We start from the raw sequence: 17,475 nt of genomic DNA, 5'->3' as shown, positions 1-17,475 counted from the left end.
ATACTTCACACAGTCCTCTACCACAATTCTACTTATGTATTCCATATCATGAGGTGAAAGTCGACGAAAAAATTCATCTGGACTGACATCTTCTGGACTAGTGTGACACACATTCGTGTATCCCCCTTGCGGATATACACTGTTGGGTCTCTGTTGCGAATATCCATTGTTGGAGACTTGTTGTGAATACCCACTGTTGGATTCTTCCTGTGCATATCCACTGTTGGTCGCTCGTGGCGAATATCCACTGCTGGACGCTTGTGGCATCCATCCACTGCTGGACGCTTGTGGCATCCATCCACTGCTGGACGCTTGTGGCGTCCATCCACTGCTGGACGCTTGTGGCGTCCATCCACTGCTGGACGCTTGTGGCGTCCATCCACTGCTGGACGCTTGTGGCGAATATCCACTGCTGGACGCTTGTGGCGAATATCCACTGCTGGACGCTTGTGGCGAATATCCACTGCTGGACGCTTGTGGCGAATATCCACTGCTGGACGCTTGTGGCGAATATCCACTGCTGGACGCTTGTGGCGAATATCCACTGCTGGACGCTTGTGGCGAATATCCACTGCTGGACGCTTGTGGCGAATATCCACTGCTGGACGCTTGTTGTAGTGATCCAGTCATATAATCCTGATGTACATTATCAATATTCCCTGATTTTCTCAACTTTGCTACACGATTTTTAAACCAAATTTTTATTTGGTACGGGCTCAAGCCCAATTGTTGTGCCAAATCATCCAACATTTCCTTGGTTGGTTTTTTATTTGTGTGAAAAGTCTTCTCCAATATGTCCAGCTGTCCTCTAGTAAACGTATGACGTTTTCGTTTTTTTAAACATGCATTAATGTATGGACTCACGTTGGGATCAATAACTTGCTGACCTACAATCTTCAAGTTATTGCCCATTTGTTGATGATACACATCTGGACTACTAGTGTGACACACGTTAGTGTATCCCCCTTGTGGATATACGCTGTTGGGTTCATGTTGCGAATATCCACTGTCGGAGACTGGTTGTGAATACCCACTGTCGGAGACTTGTTGTGAATACCCACTGTCGGAGACTTGTTGTGAATACCCACTGTCGGAGACTTGTTGTGAATACTCACTGTCGGAGACTTGTTGTGAATACTCACTGTCGGAGACTTGTTGTGAATACTCACTGTCGGAGACTTGTTGTGAATACCCACTGTCGGATTCTTCCTGTGCATATCCACTGTTGCATTCTTCCTGTGCATATCCACTGTTGCATTCTTCCTGTGGCGAATATCCACTGCTGGACGCTTGTGGCGAATATCCACTTACAATCATCAAGTTATTGTCCATTTGTGAATGATACACATCAAGTACATTATATGTATCCATCTGATTGGTGATCTATGTCAACAATTTAATTTTGAAATTATTGATCTTCGTTCAAGCTATTGCGTTGCTTCTTGCATATTGCATGTATTTACCCGACAATATATTTAAAAAAATCTACCTGGAATTTTTAGGTATTCTATTAAATGAATTAACCAAATAATAAATCGCAAAAAATCAAAACATCCAATTAAATGAAAGAGCAATTGTAATACATACTGTTAACAATAGATTAAAAAAATTTTAATTTCGAACGGCTTCTTGTCGTCTATGGAGTTCTCCCAACTTAACTGTTGGCCGTGCATGGCTAATACAATTTGTATTTACATATTAATTTAAAGTTAGATTCATGTAAAAACTTAAATAGAATACGTTTTTTGCTATTATCTAAAAGTAGTTCCTTGTAATCCAAAAAGGAACGAGATTTTAAAAATGACGAATGTACAAAAAAAAGGAAAGGGAAATACGTACACAAGGGAGCAATCACTCTAGATAGTACAGTTTTGAATTTTGTGACCCTTTATTTTTTGAGAGTGTTTTATTTTACTGAATATGAATATCCTGGACTAATATTAGCTTCACATAAATAACTTAAAATTTAGACATCATATAGTTTTTTTCAATTACTTTTTCAGTTCAAATTTCGTTTGTTTGTGTTATCATTGGAATTTGTCTGTGAATAAAATCGTTAACCTTTTTTATTTATACCGAGTTTCGACAAATTGCAATGAAGCACGAACCCCTGCCGCATTCTTCCCAAACTCTTTAATAAAATTCCCGAAATTTAAGAGCCGCTAACAAAACGCACCGATTCGTGCATAACACGCCTTTATTTTCGGCCGTTTTCACAAGAATTCGACCGTAATTAAATTTGAAAAGGTCACAAACGGCTTCTTGTCGTCTATGGAGTTCTCCCAACTTAACTGTTGGCCGTGCATGGCTAATACAATTTGTATTTACATATTAATTTAAAGTTAGATTCATGTAAAAACTTAAGGTAATAACCATAGAATACGTTTTTGGCTATTATCAAAAGTAGTTCCTTGTAATCCAAAAAGGAACGAGATTTTGAAAATGACGAATGTACAAAAAAAGGAAAGGGAGCAATTACATCTTTTAAAGATGATATTTTCTGACCATAAAAAACCAATTAAAGGGATTGGCAAGTCGTTTCCATTTAACTGTAAGCCAAATATAGATATGGTTTAAGAACCGTGTGGCAAAGTCCAAAATTAGAAGATGGATCTTCAGTACAGGAATAAATGGCAGGAGTTTCATCAAAAATACATGGCAGACCCTTCAACACAAGTAGCCATGACAAGCCCTTCAACCCAAGTAACCACGCCAGGTCCTTCAAGACAATAATGCATAGAAGATTCTTTATCACAAGAATACATAACAGGATTGTTGGTGAAGTTCTTCGGTTGGGATATGTGAACGTAGCTCCACTTGATGAAGTTCAAGGTGCAGATATACGTTCAATAATTTGAGAAAGCTTTAGAACTTGACGTGTTCAGAATTATTATTTTTTAATTATTTATAGTATTCCTATTTAGATTAATATATAATAAAATATTTAATTTAGTTTAACTTTTCTCTAATTAGTTTGTACTATTTTGAATGTTGATAGATGTTGGACTTACCAACAAACAAAACAAAAGCTTGTACATCAAAATGAAACATCGTCAGGAGACTCTCTTAACACCGCCCCAACAAAAATGCACGTTCAAATTTCAGCAAATTATTCCCGATAAAATAAAGTATCTTAATAAAAACCCTCAGACATTCCAGTTCTCGAGTACATCGGGACCGTGCGATCACCGTTAAGACTCATCTCCGACATTAAAAAGCCGGACAAAGTGGTGTGAAGCACGAGGGCACGTTAAATATTTACAGAAAAGTTACGCCACTTAAACCATCTCGGATGTTTCGGCGACGGTTTCGCGAAAACGTTAATTTGTTTCGTAAGCCTTTCGCTGGTGATATTTAGGGGTGCGCTAATGACGTTCAGTTCGGGACAGGAGGTAATTTTTCAGGAACGGAAATTTCGACGGCATTAAGGTCACGAGCCGTTCGTACGGACAAAGAAAAATAAATTTCGCTTTAATCCAATCTTCGGGTCCAGGCCCGGTAACTGTGTTACGGCAATGTTGTTTTCGACTCGATTCGATGACATGTGGGGCATGAAAAACATTATTGGATGGGTCATAGATAATTTTGTCTCCGAGGGACGCAATCCCAGATAAGTGACCATAACATTATTATTTTTATTATATTATTGAGAGGTGTAATAGTAAAAAAATTTGGACGGGTCTATGGAAGTATAAAAAGTATAAATCGATTTATAGGAACATGTAGTATGGAGGTCTTCTGTGTTTAATCGATTACTCTAACCATTCAGAAGATATTCGCATTCGAAACCCAATGTTTATTGATTTAAGTTTTTAATAAATTTATCCATTTAATGAGCCTCTTTTGTTTCAGTATATGTTGTAAATACCCTGTGTTAAATTCTGAAAAAATAATATTGAAACAGATGTAGAGGTGTGTTATCATAATTAATAAATTCATAGTAATCCATTATTCAAGATAATTATTACTCATATTATGTTTTCATCAAATTTATTAATTAAAATTTAATATTAAAGCCTAAAATAGTAAAATATTATTTGGAACAAGAAATATAATTATTAGTTTCGATTATTTCCTTGATATTTTATTCATATTCTAATAAGTATGTACGTCGCAAGGAAGTCTGTTTTTCTTTATTTGTCAATCAGCTTGTGGTCAGATTTATATTATGTATAATAAATAAATAAATAATAATAAAATAATATAAAACTTATATTCCTAACACTTTAATGGTCTTTGTTATTGTTATTAGAAACGATTTTTGATTGATTGCATAACTATTAATCCCCATTTCACTTATATTGTAGCAATTAAACAAGATGTCCAGGTAAGGATGAACAGAAAGGCATAGAAATCACCAAGTAGGAACTAGTAAAGTTGTAAAATATTTAATATTAATTAATATTTAGCAGTCGTAAAATAAAACCCAATTTTAAATGTCTAAAACTGTAATTCGAGGAAGTCACACCTCCTTACCTGTCACCAGTGGGCAGGTAAGGATTGATAGAAAGGCAATGAAATGACCAAACGATTATGTCAAGTACGAACTGGTAAAATTGTCAAATGGATGTTAAGTTGTCGTAAAATTACAGCAACCCAATTTTAAATGTCTAAAACTGTAATTCGAGGAAGTCACACATCCTTACCTGTCAGCAGGGAACAGGTAAGGATTTATAGAAAGGCAATGAAATGACCAAAGGATTATGTCAAGTAGGAACTGGTAAAATTGTCAAATGAATGTTAAGTTGTCGTAAAATTACAGCAACCCAATTTTAAATGTTTAAAACTGTAATTCGAGGAAGTCACACATCCTTACCTGTCAGCAGGGAACAGGTAAGGATTGATAGATAGGCAATGAAATGACCAAACGATTATGTCAAGTAGGAACTGGTAAAATTGTCAAATAAATGTTAAGCTCTCGTAAAATTACAGCAACCCAATTATAAATATCTGTAACTGTAAATCGAGGGGAGGTAATTACGAATAATTAGGAAATCCCACCGTTATAGATTTTAGTAACACAATTCTAAATATTAAAACAAGTGTAAAGGTGTTATATCAAAATTAATTCATAGTAATCCATTATCGAAGATATTTTTACTAATATTTATCATAATAGAGTCCAAAAAAGTAAAAAGGTAATAGGTCCAAATATTTTTTCTTAATTTGAAAGAGTAAGAAATATAATTATTAGTTCGTTTCTATTATTCCTTTTTTAACAATTGGTTTTAATTACTTTTTTGTGTTACATTCCATCAAATATGTGGCAACAAACAAATTAAATTGAAAGATAATGAAACAAGGTAGTCTGTTTTTGTTTGTTTGCCAACTAATTTCGATCAGCTGGTCAGATATTATACATAGTATAATAAATAGTATTTTACACTACGCAGGGCAGCGCTCTCAAACTTTCTTCCCGTGTAGTGTATACTATTTTTGTACTTTTTTTAGAAAAGTACTATTTTCTGTCGTGGAACCGGGGAGCAAAATACGTATTTTCGACCGAGGTAGTGAGAAAAATAATATTCCTAACACCTTAATAATTCACGCGATGATGTCCAATAATTACGAACCGGAAAAGTTAATATAAATATTAAGTTATCGTACTGAATTTTGAGAGAGACATGATGCATAACAGAGACAGTAAAAAATTCTCACTACGAAGCAAATTTACAGGCTTTTAGTGTCTCTGTCGTGCATGATGTCTCTCTCAAAATTCAATCGGATTGAACGGTTTTCGATTGGTATATGTGTCTTGTAATAATTGTCTTGTAATTAGGGAGTTCTTGTCGACAATAACGTATAATAATAAGATAAAAAACGAAAATGTGTTAAATTTTTCAAAACTTTTATTTTAAAAGCTACGTAACAAGGCTGTGTTTTTGTTTAATATTTAAAATATTTTTTAACAAAATTTATTCTTTTTTCAACCCTTTGTTAATTTTTTTGTCCTGTCTCTAGTTATAATATTACATGTAAATATGAACCAATAACAGGTTTAGAGATTATTAAATTAGCTATAAGTGAATGAAAAAATGTTATGAAATACTCTGTATATAATTCTGAAAAAATAATATTAAAACATATGTAGAGGTGTGTTATCAAAATTAATAAATTCATAGTAATCCATTATTCAAGATAATTTTTACTCATCAAATTTATTAATTAAAATTTATTATTAAAATTATTATTTATTTATTTAACATAACTTTTAGGAGATATATAAAAATAAGTGATACTTAATATGACCGCATCAACAATAGTATGTTGATGTTTATCAGCCTATCAGCCTAAAACAGTAAAAAGGTCCCAATATTATTTGGAACAAGAAATATAATTATTAGTTTCGATTATTTCCTTGATATTTTATTTATATTCTAATAAGTATGTGCGAAGCAAGGAAATCTGTTTTTTTTTTATTTGTCAATCAGCTTGTGGTCAGATTTATATTATATATAATAAATAAATAAATAAATAAATAATAATAAAATAATATAAAACTTATATTTCTAACACCTTAATGTGTCTTTTTTATGGTTATTAAAAACGATTTTTGGTTGATTACATAACTATTATCCCCATTTCACTTATATTGTAGTAATCATAAAAGGTGTACAGGTAAGGATAAGCAGAAAGGCATAGAAATCACCAAGTATAAACTAGTAAAGTTGTAAAATTAATATTAAGCGTCATATAAATGCAACAACTCAATTTTAAATGTCTAAAACTGTAATTCGAGGAAGTCGCACCTCCTTACCTCTCAGCAGGGAACAGGTAAGGATTGATAGAAAGGCAATAAAATGACCAAAGTAGGAACTGATAAAGTTGTCAAATAAATGTTAAGCTGTTGTAAAATTACAGCAACCCAATTATAAATGTCTATAAATTTAAATCGAGGAGAGATAATTTCGAATAATTAGGAAATTCCACTGTTATAGATTTTAGTAACACAATTCTAAATATAAAACATATTTTTATAATATTTACCATAATAGAGCCCAAAAAAGTAAAAAAGGTAATAGGTCCAAATATATATATTTTTGTAATTTAAAAGAGCAAGAAATATAATTATTACTTAGTTTCTATCATTTCCATTTTAATAATGGTTTTATGTATTTTAAGTAACTTTTTTGTGTCATATTCCATCAAACATGTGGCTCTAATTCAAACCAATTGAATTAAAAGATAATGAAGCAAGGTAGTCTGTTTTTCTTTGTTTGCCAGTTGATTGTCTATCAGGTGGTCAGATATTATATTATGCATAATATAATAAAAATAATATTCCTAACACCTTAATATAACTTTGTTATTGTTTTGATGGATTGTATATCCGTTAATTCAAATTTCACTTACATTACATACCAGGTGACAGGTGAGAATTAACAGAAAGGCATAGAAATAGCCACGTGATGATGTCCAATAAGTAAGAACTGGAAAAGTTTTAAAATAAATATTAAGTTGTTGTAAAATTATAGCAACCCAATTCCAAATGAGTAAAACCATAAGTCACACCTATGCACAATCTAGTAGTAATTCGATTCTAAATGAGTAGAGCTATAAAATTGCGGAAGTCAATAACAATAACAAAATATTCTATGGTATTATAGTATTCGTATTTGTTCAATGTACTGATTGGATCGATTGGATTGATCCTACTGAATTTTGAGAGAGACATCATGCATGAGAGAGATAATAAAAGTTCCCACTACGAAGCAATTTTACAGACTTTAGTGTCTCTGTCGTGCATGATGTTTCTCTCAAAATTCAATTTTCCAAAACTTGAATATAGTTTATTTTAATTTTAATACTTATTTACTTAATTTTTATACTTTTGAAGTTGAGAAAAAATAATAAAATGTCTTTTAATAATTTTTTATTGGCTATAAATTTAGTTTTCGTTTAATCCTTATCTCAAGCTTTTCTTTAACAAATTATATGCTTTTTTCAGTTAGTTATAATAATACGTTACTTTGTAAATATGAGGCAATAACAAAAACAGATTTAGTGATTATTAAAGTAGATATAAGGGAATAAAAAAGTTTATTTTCTTAAAATTCACAAAAAATTCCTTTAATTTGTTTTATTTTTATCATTTTGGCAACTGCTTCTCAAGTATATATAGATACTGCATATTCTCAAGAGTATATGGAAGCAGCTGTCCCTCAAGGATATGAGAGTATTTTTTCACAGACACAATAAGTGGGTGATCTCCCACAACTGAAGGACTTGGAGTACTTATCCAAGAATATATGAAATGAAAGCTAATAAACATTTGTTAATTTTATTTTGTGATTATTTATTGTCCTCGTCGATTATATTGCCCGTTCAGAATGGGTAATTAATAATAAAATACTACAATGAAGTAGACATTGCCTTAAGTTTCGTACAGACGAAAAATGAATTCCAAGGTGCAGACATAAGTTCAATAAATGAAGAAAGTTTTAAAAACTGAACTGCATGTTCAGAATATTATACTATTAGAATCCCTATAAGTAAATTATTTATATAATAATATATAATAACATAAAAATTGTTTAACCTCTCTCTAATAAAGGATTTGGAAGAACTGCACTGTTTTGAATGTTGAGAAATGTTGGACTTTTATAACAAACCATTTAACATTTTGAAATGTTTCTGTAATATACATATAATCAATATATAAGAACTTGTACGACTTTTACTCAGGTGACAATAAATTATACATGTCACTTTCCATAATAGTACAAATAAACTGCATTAATGTGTTTCTTTATCAAGTATGTTTGTCTGTCCTCATAAAAAATGATTGTTAACCATTAATATTATAATTGCATTAGTTGCATCAGTTTCTGAATGAATTACGTTGCGGTTTCCCGTTCTCTAAATGGTTTTCGGTTTGCGGTTCAGACTTCCCGACCAGCAGCTACCAAAGATAGAACATAAAGTGGAGAACAGATAAAACGACTGAATGGAGTAACACGTACAAAAAATGAACAACCGATAAATATTACGTTATGTTTTCCAAAAGACTTTAATGAAAACTGATAAACGAAATTGCTCAATGAAATAAATTTTTAGCGGCTCGCTTCCGCACACGGGAATTAAAAACAATATCGCCCTTGTTGTTGTTCCGGCTAATAGTTTAATCGATATTTTCAAACAGCATTTCGCACTGCAATATTTTATAATAAACACATCGTTTCGTGTTCATTATTAATACGAAAAATTGGAAAACAAATGGAATTTGGTATTTGATTGATGTATCATTCATCAAATTTTGTGGATTTTACAGTTGTGCTTTTCACATGGTATCACAGATTTTTGTCGTTACACAAAAACATTTCAATTATTTATGGGCTCACGTGCGCCAACACGATAATCAAAAATCTTATCTTGTATGAATAGTTTTTTTTGACGTGTGTTTGATAAAATTACAATATATAATTAGTAATATACGTGCATAGTTAGCTTTTAGTGATTTTTATAAATATAGACATTGCAACACGCTACAATTATTCTATTTGTTGATATCCACGTCTAAAACTGTTTGTTTTACTATTTATTTGATTTCTGCTCAAATGTTTGGGTCGTGTAAACATAAATTATCGTGATTTCGATTTAGACTATTAAGATAGTTATACATTTGATAAATTGTTTATTGACAAAAAAGGCATAATTTTCTTTATCAAACCAAATATTGATTTAACAAACATTATAAGTTCATTTTCAAGGTTTGAACTGCTAAAATATCCCAGTGAATATTTATAATAATCAATCTTATCTACGCCATAATGCGGTATTGAATGAATATTCAATTTAAAATTGTATGTAAAAGTAAAATTTGTTTGATAACGCGGGGAAACCATCTACGCCTAAAAATGTTCCTTAAGATAAGAATTAAACTACACAAAAACGTATGGAAGAGTTCAACAAAACAGACTAAAAGTAATGAATTGGAAATAAATTAAGCTGTATAAAAATTAATCGGATTTTCTTCCACAAACAGTTCAATGAAAATGTTTTCTGACTGATTCTTTCCCGCAACAGAAATGACAACAGATGACAAACGAGAGCAGCAGCAGCCTGGAGACGGCGACCGGCGCGTCGGGCCCGAACGGCCTGACGGTCGCAACGACCGACGCCACCGTCGTCAACAACACCGCCCACACGAACGCCAACAAGCACATGCAGGACATGGCATTGGCCGGCCTGCTCAGCGTCGTCATCGTCATTGTCATCATCGGCAACACTCTTGTCATACTCGCCGTCATCACCACCAGAAGGCTGAGAACGGTCACCAATTGCTTCGTCATGTCTTTGGCGGTCGCCGATTGGCTTGTCGGCATATTCGTCATGCCACCAGCCGTCGCCTACAGTTTAATGGGTATGGAAAATAACGAATATAACGCATTATGTGTTTTTGTTAGTTCCATCCATTAATCTCTAATTATTTTTTCATTAATAATTTATCTTATCATCAACAATATGTCACTCCTAGTTCTCACATAAACGAATTCAATTAATCATTCATCTGTCACAAGTATATTATTTTGCAATTATTATAATTGTAACACATCCTGCTATTTTTCACATTGTCAACATGTTGAGACTGGGACTTAGGTGCGCAGTGATGGCTTTGCGCATCTACGACCTTGAACAGTCCCACTTCCAACCGTCGCAAACTCCATTACATTTTTTTTATTAAAATTAGGTAAATGGGAGTTGGGCTGGGTAATGTGCGACATCTGGGTGTCGCTGGACATCCTGCTCTGCACCGCGTCCATCCTGAGTCTGTGCGCGATCAGCGTGGACCGCTATCTGGCCGTGACGCAGCCACTGAGTTATTCAAGGAAGCGACGTTCGAAACGGCTCGCCTTCACCATGATCCTGGTCGTATGGGTTAGTTCCGCACTCATCACTTGTCCCCCGATGTTCGGATGGTAAGATCATTATTTACGGACGTTTAAACCTAACGGGGTCCGCTGTGGTTTGTTTTTTATCGTCGGTCATGGAAATGAAGGGAGGAAGACAAAAAGTAAATTGTTAACGGGAACAAAGGAAAAGGGAAAGTTAATTTGGACTAGCTTTTTTTTATTACAGTCACGCCCTTCGAAATCGGACCGAAATAAACAGGGAAAATATTATACAAATGCCGTGTGCGAACTTTACAATCTCTCCTCCATTAAATCACGAACTTCGGTACATTTATTTTTAAAAATATGGACTCCGGGGGCATAACTCCATCCGTTTATTACTCACTTTCCGACAGCCGGTTAAATGATAACCGCAGTTTAAGGACGTTATTCAGTCAACATAACAAACTGCACATCCACCGCACACACAGTGCTTAAATCAATTTCCTGTATTCTTTCAAGGGCGAAACTTAATAAGCAGATTAATGCGTTCATAAATCCGCCGAAGCCAAGAACTTGGCGCATACATACAGAATTTAATTAATTTCCAACTCCACTCGGTTTAATTATGTGCATGCGAGTTTTATTAATTAATAAAATGTGGTTGAATAACGGGTGGTATTTATTTCGTCTGGCCGCTGAACCGCTTAAACGCCGATCATATTGGATTTATTAAGTTAAGCCGGCGGTTAAGTTGGTTAATGTGTCCGGTGAATTATTGTGTTAGTTTTAATGTGTCTGGGACTTCGTAATTAATTTAGGGCGATCCATCAAATCATTACCGTTTCTGGCGGATGCGCACCAAGATGAATGACAAACTTGAAGAAACGTTGCCCGTTTTTGTGTGTCTGCGTCATTCATTAATATTACAAACAGTTATTTATTATACTTATCAATTACACTGGAAACTTAATAGACTTGTACAAAGTAATCAGACTCAAGCTTAACAAAATTGGATTAGATAAAATATGCGATATTAAAAACGGTGATCGTATTATTTGAAGGGAATACTTTAAATCTTCTACGCACAAAGGATGATTAAAATTGATACAATCCATAATTCATAATGATTACATTAATTAATTAAATTCAGCAAATAAGTATCAATTACTAAACCAAAAGATAACTAATACACTAAAAGCAAAACCATTGAAACCGATCCAAGAAAACATTAACAACGTTCATCCAACGTTTGATTGAACATCAAGGTTTATCGACGGTTCCCCGGCAATATGTATTCATGATATCATACCGCAGCAAACAACGGATCATTAGGTTAAAGCATCTATCCAGGACGCTTGTCAAATCCACAACTACATTGTGTAAACTAGCTGCTAATGAGACTCAGACCACACCACTATGTACGACTAGTCGTACGTTAAGTTCGTCTCAATCAATTAAACCTGTACATGATTAGTTTTATCGGCATTCAAATGCATAAGTTAACTTAATGCACTGCCCGTCAGTTTTATCAGTGTGTAAACTCATAAAATTCGATTCAGTTCAGTTTATCCCGCTTAATATTCATTTCCATGTTCCGCTACATCAGTTGTAACTAATCACAGTACCGTTTTGCACTGTCAGATAACGCCACCGGGCGCGTTCTTTCTTATGCAACCGCATTAACAAAATGCAATGTCGGTTGCCCGTAAATACCGCGCCAGGAACACAATGCGTGATCATTTGTGTAATTGGCGTAGCAATTAAAAACTGGCCGTAATTAAATGCGGGGCGAATACGTCTCGGTGAAGAATTAATGCCGGGTGATGCGAGGATGTTTCGAAATGGTTTATTAATGGGCCCGATTTTGGTCGATTGTTTCTCCGTGTTGGATAGACAAATGTCGGGTCGTTAGGGTAAAGGACGTGTGTACGTTGGATTATGGGCGAACTATGTGCAAACAGATCGGTAATGAGTCAGGGGAATATAAACTGCTCTGTTGATTGTACGTTTTATCTAAGAGAAAAATACCATGGGTGTCACATAAAATTGGTTTAGGCAAATGTAACTTCTCTATTACGAGGAAAATATTTTGTTAATAATTAATAACAAGTCAAATAAAATATAAAGTACTTAGTATATTTAAAATTTTATTTTTAAATCAAGTTTTTAAAATAATTATACTCCAAACTAAATTGAACTGACTGAAATTTTAGTATTTAACTTTTGCTCAGTGTGCCTTATAACTTAACACATTACCAACATTAACTCGTTCATTAAAAAGTTTCCAAATGCACATTTGTGCAAATACGTGCATACGGGAAACAAATTACTTCTGTTAGAAAACTGCATTAACAATTAATCCGTTAATGAAAGTGTTTCACAATTCTATTATTTTCCATATTCCGTGTCATAATTTATCGTTTGCGCCCCCGATTTTGCGGTGATAATCCATTAACGACCTAAAAATACACCATTAACAAATTAGTTTTTGTCAACGTAAACGCTCTCTCATTATTAACAAGCCTACATAAAAAATTACAATTAATTAACATCCCCATAAAGGAGTCAACGGCCTGAATAGCTGAATAATTTCCAGGTACGAACCAGGAAAGCACGACAACAAAGTGTGCAGATATAACAGAAATACAGGCTACGTCATATTCTCGGCCATGGGATCCTTCTTCATTCCCATGATGGTGATGCTGTATGTCTACGTGAAGATTTCCTGCGTCGTTGCCCAAAGACACGATCAACTGGCGCACATTGAAACCATACATACAAGAGTAAGTGAATTTAAAACAAAACGTTTTTATGTTAACTCTTTCATAATTGCAGAAGAGCACTAAATTATCACTAAACAACAAAGAGGAGTCGGATGTTGATCATCCGTCTTCCGAGTGCGAAGAGCACAATCTGAGATGTTCCAGGTACTTTTTCCGTCCCATAGCTGCATGGTAATTTTTATTTAATTTATTTATTACATTGCATCAAATTTTCAGTTTACGTTCCTGGCATGATGGACGTAGAATAGACCAATAAATCGTAAATGGACACATCATAATTTTAATTGTGTTCTAGTCATTCCCCTGACTCAGTGACGAAACAGTTCCCGGAGAACCACAGACCAAAACCGATGGTCGGACATTCCAGATCGCTACGACTCAACTACCAGTTCAATCAGGAGCCGGTCAGTGCAAACAAGTCCTCGAATCTCTACAGGGCTTCCCTGCCGTTGAGAACCAGACCGGAGTCGCTGCATTTAGATGCGTCGGTTTTCAATTTCGAGCCGGCCACCAGAGTGTCATCGTTCAGACGGGAGACGAAAACGGCGCAGACATTAAGCATCGTCATTGGCGGCTTTATCGTTTGCTGGCTGCCGTTCTTCATATTCTACTTGTTGACGCCGTTCCTGGAGACAAATGACGTGAACTCGACGATAATGCAGTATCTCACGTGGATCGGGTGGATCAATTCGGCCATCAATCCATTCATTTACGCGTTTTACAGTCCCGACTTCAGAATAGCGTTCTGGAGGCTGACGGTAAAACACTTTTCCAAAACTCGAAGACCTGACTTCGCCTTTCAACATAAATGAAACTATATTTATTTTTAACTTAAGTCAATGTTCCATTTTATTAAGGGTTAAGTCTACATTCTAGTCACTTTTGTATAAAATTGTATAATTTTAGGATGTCTATGTAGGTACCAGAAGAAATAAATTTCTTTATGGAGGGGTGAGTTTTATTTTGACCAGAAAGGAATAAATTAAACGTAGAATAAGTGTATAATTTTATTTAAAAAGAAAAACAACTGTATATATACAATAAATGGTAAATAATGTAAATTTATTTTGTTTTCCTTTTCCTCCTTGGTTTCTTTGGTTCGTCGTCGTCGTCGTTATTGTCGTTGGGATCTTTATTCCATTCTTTTTTCAGCTCGTTTAACATATTCGGCGTTAAAATACCTTGTGCCAACAATCTTTCTGTCAATCTGCCTCTGCCAATTTGAGAAGCCTTAGATTCTAAAAATAAATAAATAATATATAATATTATATTTACTAATACTTAAAAAATACCTCTGAGGTAATTCTGTTTCTGTCTGTTTAATTCAAACTCATCATCATCAGCTGCAGCTGTTCCTGAACTAACACCAGTCTCAGAATTCTTCAACAATCTGGTCAATTGCACAATTCCTTGCTGTATTATGGAATCCAGTTCTTTTTGCATATCTCTAATCAAATCTGGTTCATTAAACAAATCCATAAAACGATAACTAAAACACACACATTAATCAATAAACAAAATACACTTAGAAAACTCTCAAACCTTAGCCAAAGATACAAATCCAAGACATCAAACACAGCCTCCAAGTGTACCAAATCTATAATTGTTTTAGGTGGTTGTAAAGGCCATCCAATGTTCCTGCACAACCAATCAAAAGTAATTGGTTCGTTTTTGCTATATTGGCGAGTAAATTTCAGAAACATTGTACACACAAACGGCATTTTCTTATTAATGGGGGCACAGCAAAACACATAGCGGGCACGTAAAGGCAACGGAACGTGTTGTATCATATCCGCTAAGAATTTAAAGTCCTCAATGTTGCACATGAAGTATAAAGAATCATCTACCGTCGAGAGATTCACGAATATATCCTTAAATTGCATTTAATTTAATACAAAATTAAAAACACATGAAAAAAATAATACCATTAAGTTACTCAAGGTGGAGTTTGGTAAATGATACGCGTACAGTTCTATTTGATCCGCAGTGGGATGTAAACCAGCTTGTGTAATTGGTTCAGGAGGTGAAGCCAAGAGTGCCTTTAAAGTAGGAAGATCCTCAGCTTTGAAAGTGGTGACGTGCCCTTGTTCCCACTTTGTTCCATACCTCCCGGCTCTGCCAGCAATCTGTAACGCCTGTGACACTGAAATTGTGTCCATCTCTTTCTCACCTTTTTCATTCAATGTTGGCTTGATTAGCGAGTAGAAGATCACGCGTCTTATACTCCTAAAACCACAAAAGTTGCATAAATGGTAATATTAATAAAGAAGACTGCAACAAAAAATAATTCTTACAGATTCAATCCCATACCAATGGCATCAGTCGCAACTAGAATCTTGCAGCTGTTCTCAGGATCATTAAACTTGGCTGCCTGAGCCAACTTTGTCCCTGGTGGCAAACCACCATAAATTACAGCTACTTCTTTGCCAGTAGCTTCAATCCCCCTTGAAACTGAATAAATATCATTCTTACTGAAGCATACAATACAATCACCAGGCTCCACATTATCAAGAGAACCTAGTGCAGTGTCTTCTATGTGCAGCTCAGTTAGTCTCTTGTAGTTTCTTACTTCTACATCTTCATTTGTAGTTAAACATAATTGTTTAACTAAATCTATTGTGCCAGCTTCACCACACAAATGAATTTCTTCAGCCATAAGACCCAATAAGGCTCTGGTCCAAGCCCACCCTCTTTGTGGGTCTTTTATCATTTGGATCTCATCAATTACAGCAACCTCATCTTTAAAATTACATACTAGGTAACAAAACAAGAAAATTTCAAAGAACACTTACATGGGTTGTTGACTGAAGTCATTTCAACAGTGCATGCAACATGGGCAGATGCATTTTTGGCAGGATCAGCATATTTCCTCTCCTCACCAGTCACTAAATCACAGGGTGTCCCTCTGTCATTGGTCTTGTTAAATACTTCACTGGCTAGTAATTTCAGAGGACCACAATATACACCAGATTTTGCAGTTATGAACCTTTCTAAAGCATGGTAAGTTTTTCCAGAGTTTGTAGGTCCAGCATGGAAGATTATTTTCCTATTCAAGCTTCTCGCCTCAGGATACCAGTTGGCTGGTTGTCTAAGGTCTGAGATTTTTTTCAGATCATCCATGCATTCTAAATGGGGGAACATTTGTTTTGCGTGACGCAGAAAATATGGGAAGATGTCTGTTACATTGCCTGCCCCTTGTAAAATGTCACTGACCACTACGTGCAGGTCTACTGGCAATGTGTTTGCTTCCAAGCAATATCTTCTGAAGCTTACATAAGCTTGATGTTGCAAATAGTCTAAAATGTTACATGTTAAAAACCAGAGTTGAGTTACATGGATGTGACTTACTATCTAACCCATTATCGGACAATAGCTGCTTTATTTCTTTTTTCTGGTAGAATTTATTTAACACCTTTAGTAAATCTGCTTTGTTTAAGGCACCAGTAAGTTCTAGTCCCACATTTATATCATCTGGGTTGGGTTTAATTGGTATTGGAACAAACAAAGTTGATATGGAATCATCTTTTTTACCACGTTTCTGTACGTAACCCACGACATGTTTTGCTGCAGCCTCGTTTAAAATTTTCGCTTGGTTTATGTACAGACTTTGAGCAGCTGCACATAACGTTCTTATTCTTTGGCTGTTTTGAAGCATTTTATATTATTTGAACATTTTAAGGTTAACTAGTTTGTAGGAACTTCTTCTTCTAACTACAATTGGTTTTAAAGATTTTTCAAAAATAAAACATTCAAATAAGTTTAAATTCTCCTTAAAAACATGTTTTTTCATTTACACTAGTGCACATAATGTATTAAACCAGGAGTAACAAATTTGCCAAATATAGGCAACTCAGATT

The 17,475-nt window shown here is 34.5% G+C and overlaps 3 protein-coding genes across 6 annotated transcripts in view; 1 reads left to right on the top strand and 2 right to left on the bottom strand.

Annotated features, from left to right (window-relative positions):
* LOC109602533 (5-hydroxytryptamine receptor 7-like) overlaps nt 1-14,566 on the top strand; it is a 152,976-nt gene extending 138,410 nt beyond the window's left edge. For 3 of the 4 annotated variants that reach the window (XM_049968099.1, XM_049968100.1, XM_049968101.1), the window contains 5 exons: nt 10,027-10,363; nt 10,691-10,919; nt 13,432-13,618; nt 13,671-13,789; nt 13,914-14,566. In XM_049968099.1, coding sequence (XP_049824056.1) covers nt 10,039-10,363; nt 10,691-10,919; nt 13,432-13,618; nt 13,671-13,789; nt 13,914-14,430 — 1,377 coding nt within the window. In that variant the 5' untranslated portion in view covers nt 10,027-10,038 and the 3' untranslated portion in view covers nt 14,431-14,566. The remainder of the gene's footprint in view (nt 1-10,026; nt 10,364-10,690; nt 10,920-13,431; nt 13,619-13,670; nt 13,790-13,913) is intronic. The other variant, XM_049968102.1, reaches the window with a different exon arrangement.
* The window catches only part of LOC109602553 (xanthine dehydrogenase-like), an 85,322-nt gene continuing 77,231 nt past the window's right edge, over nt 9,385-17,475 (bottom strand). The window contains exon 11 of the mRNA XM_049968098.1: nt 9,385-9,394. The gene's annotated coding sequence lies outside the window, so the exon portion shown is untranslated. The remainder of the gene's footprint in view (nt 9,395-17,475) is intronic.
* On the bottom strand, nt 14,613-17,297 carry LOC109602536 (ATP-dependent RNA helicase SUV3 homolog, mitochondrial). The gene is made up of 7 exons (XM_020018935.2): nt 16,967-17,297; nt 16,411-16,914; nt 15,913-16,357; nt 15,544-15,844; nt 15,161-15,489; nt 14,911-15,107; nt 14,613-14,856 (listed from the first exon to the last, which is right to left on the bottom strand). The coding sequence occupies exons 1-7, from the start codon at nt 17,271-17,273 to the stop codon at nt 14,681-14,683; spliced, it is 2,259 nt and encodes a 752-aa protein (XP_019874494.1). The 5' UTR covers nt 17,274-17,297; the 3' UTR covers nt 14,613-14,680.

The sequence above is a fragment of the Aethina tumida genome, chromosome 5 (assembly GCF_024364675.1).
Source record: "Aethina tumida isolate Nest 87 chromosome 5, icAetTumi1.1, whole genome shotgun sequence".
Classification (NCBI taxonomy): Eukaryota; Metazoa; Arthropoda; class Insecta; order Coleoptera; family Nitidulidae; genus Aethina; species Aethina tumida.
The sequence above is the reverse complement of the archived record's forward strand: the minus strand, read 5'-3'. Positions and strand labels throughout refer to the sequence as shown.

What these genes read in the sequence shown, in the direction of transcription:
- LOC109602536 (XM_020018935.2), bottom strand. Translation starts at nt 17,273, where the DNA reads ATGCTTCAAAACAGCCAAAGAATAAGAACGTTATGTGCAGCTGCTCAA. An exon ending in ATTGGTATGGGATTGAATCT is followed by an intron (nt 15,845 to 15,912) that starts GTAAGAATTATT and finishes TTGTGGTTTTAG; the next exon opens with GAGTATAAGACGCGTGATCT. An exon ending in GAAACAGAATTACCTCAGAG is followed by an intron (nt 14,857 to 14,910) that starts GTATTTTTTAAG and finishes ATTTATTTTTAG; the next exon opens with AATCTAAGGCTTCTCAAATT.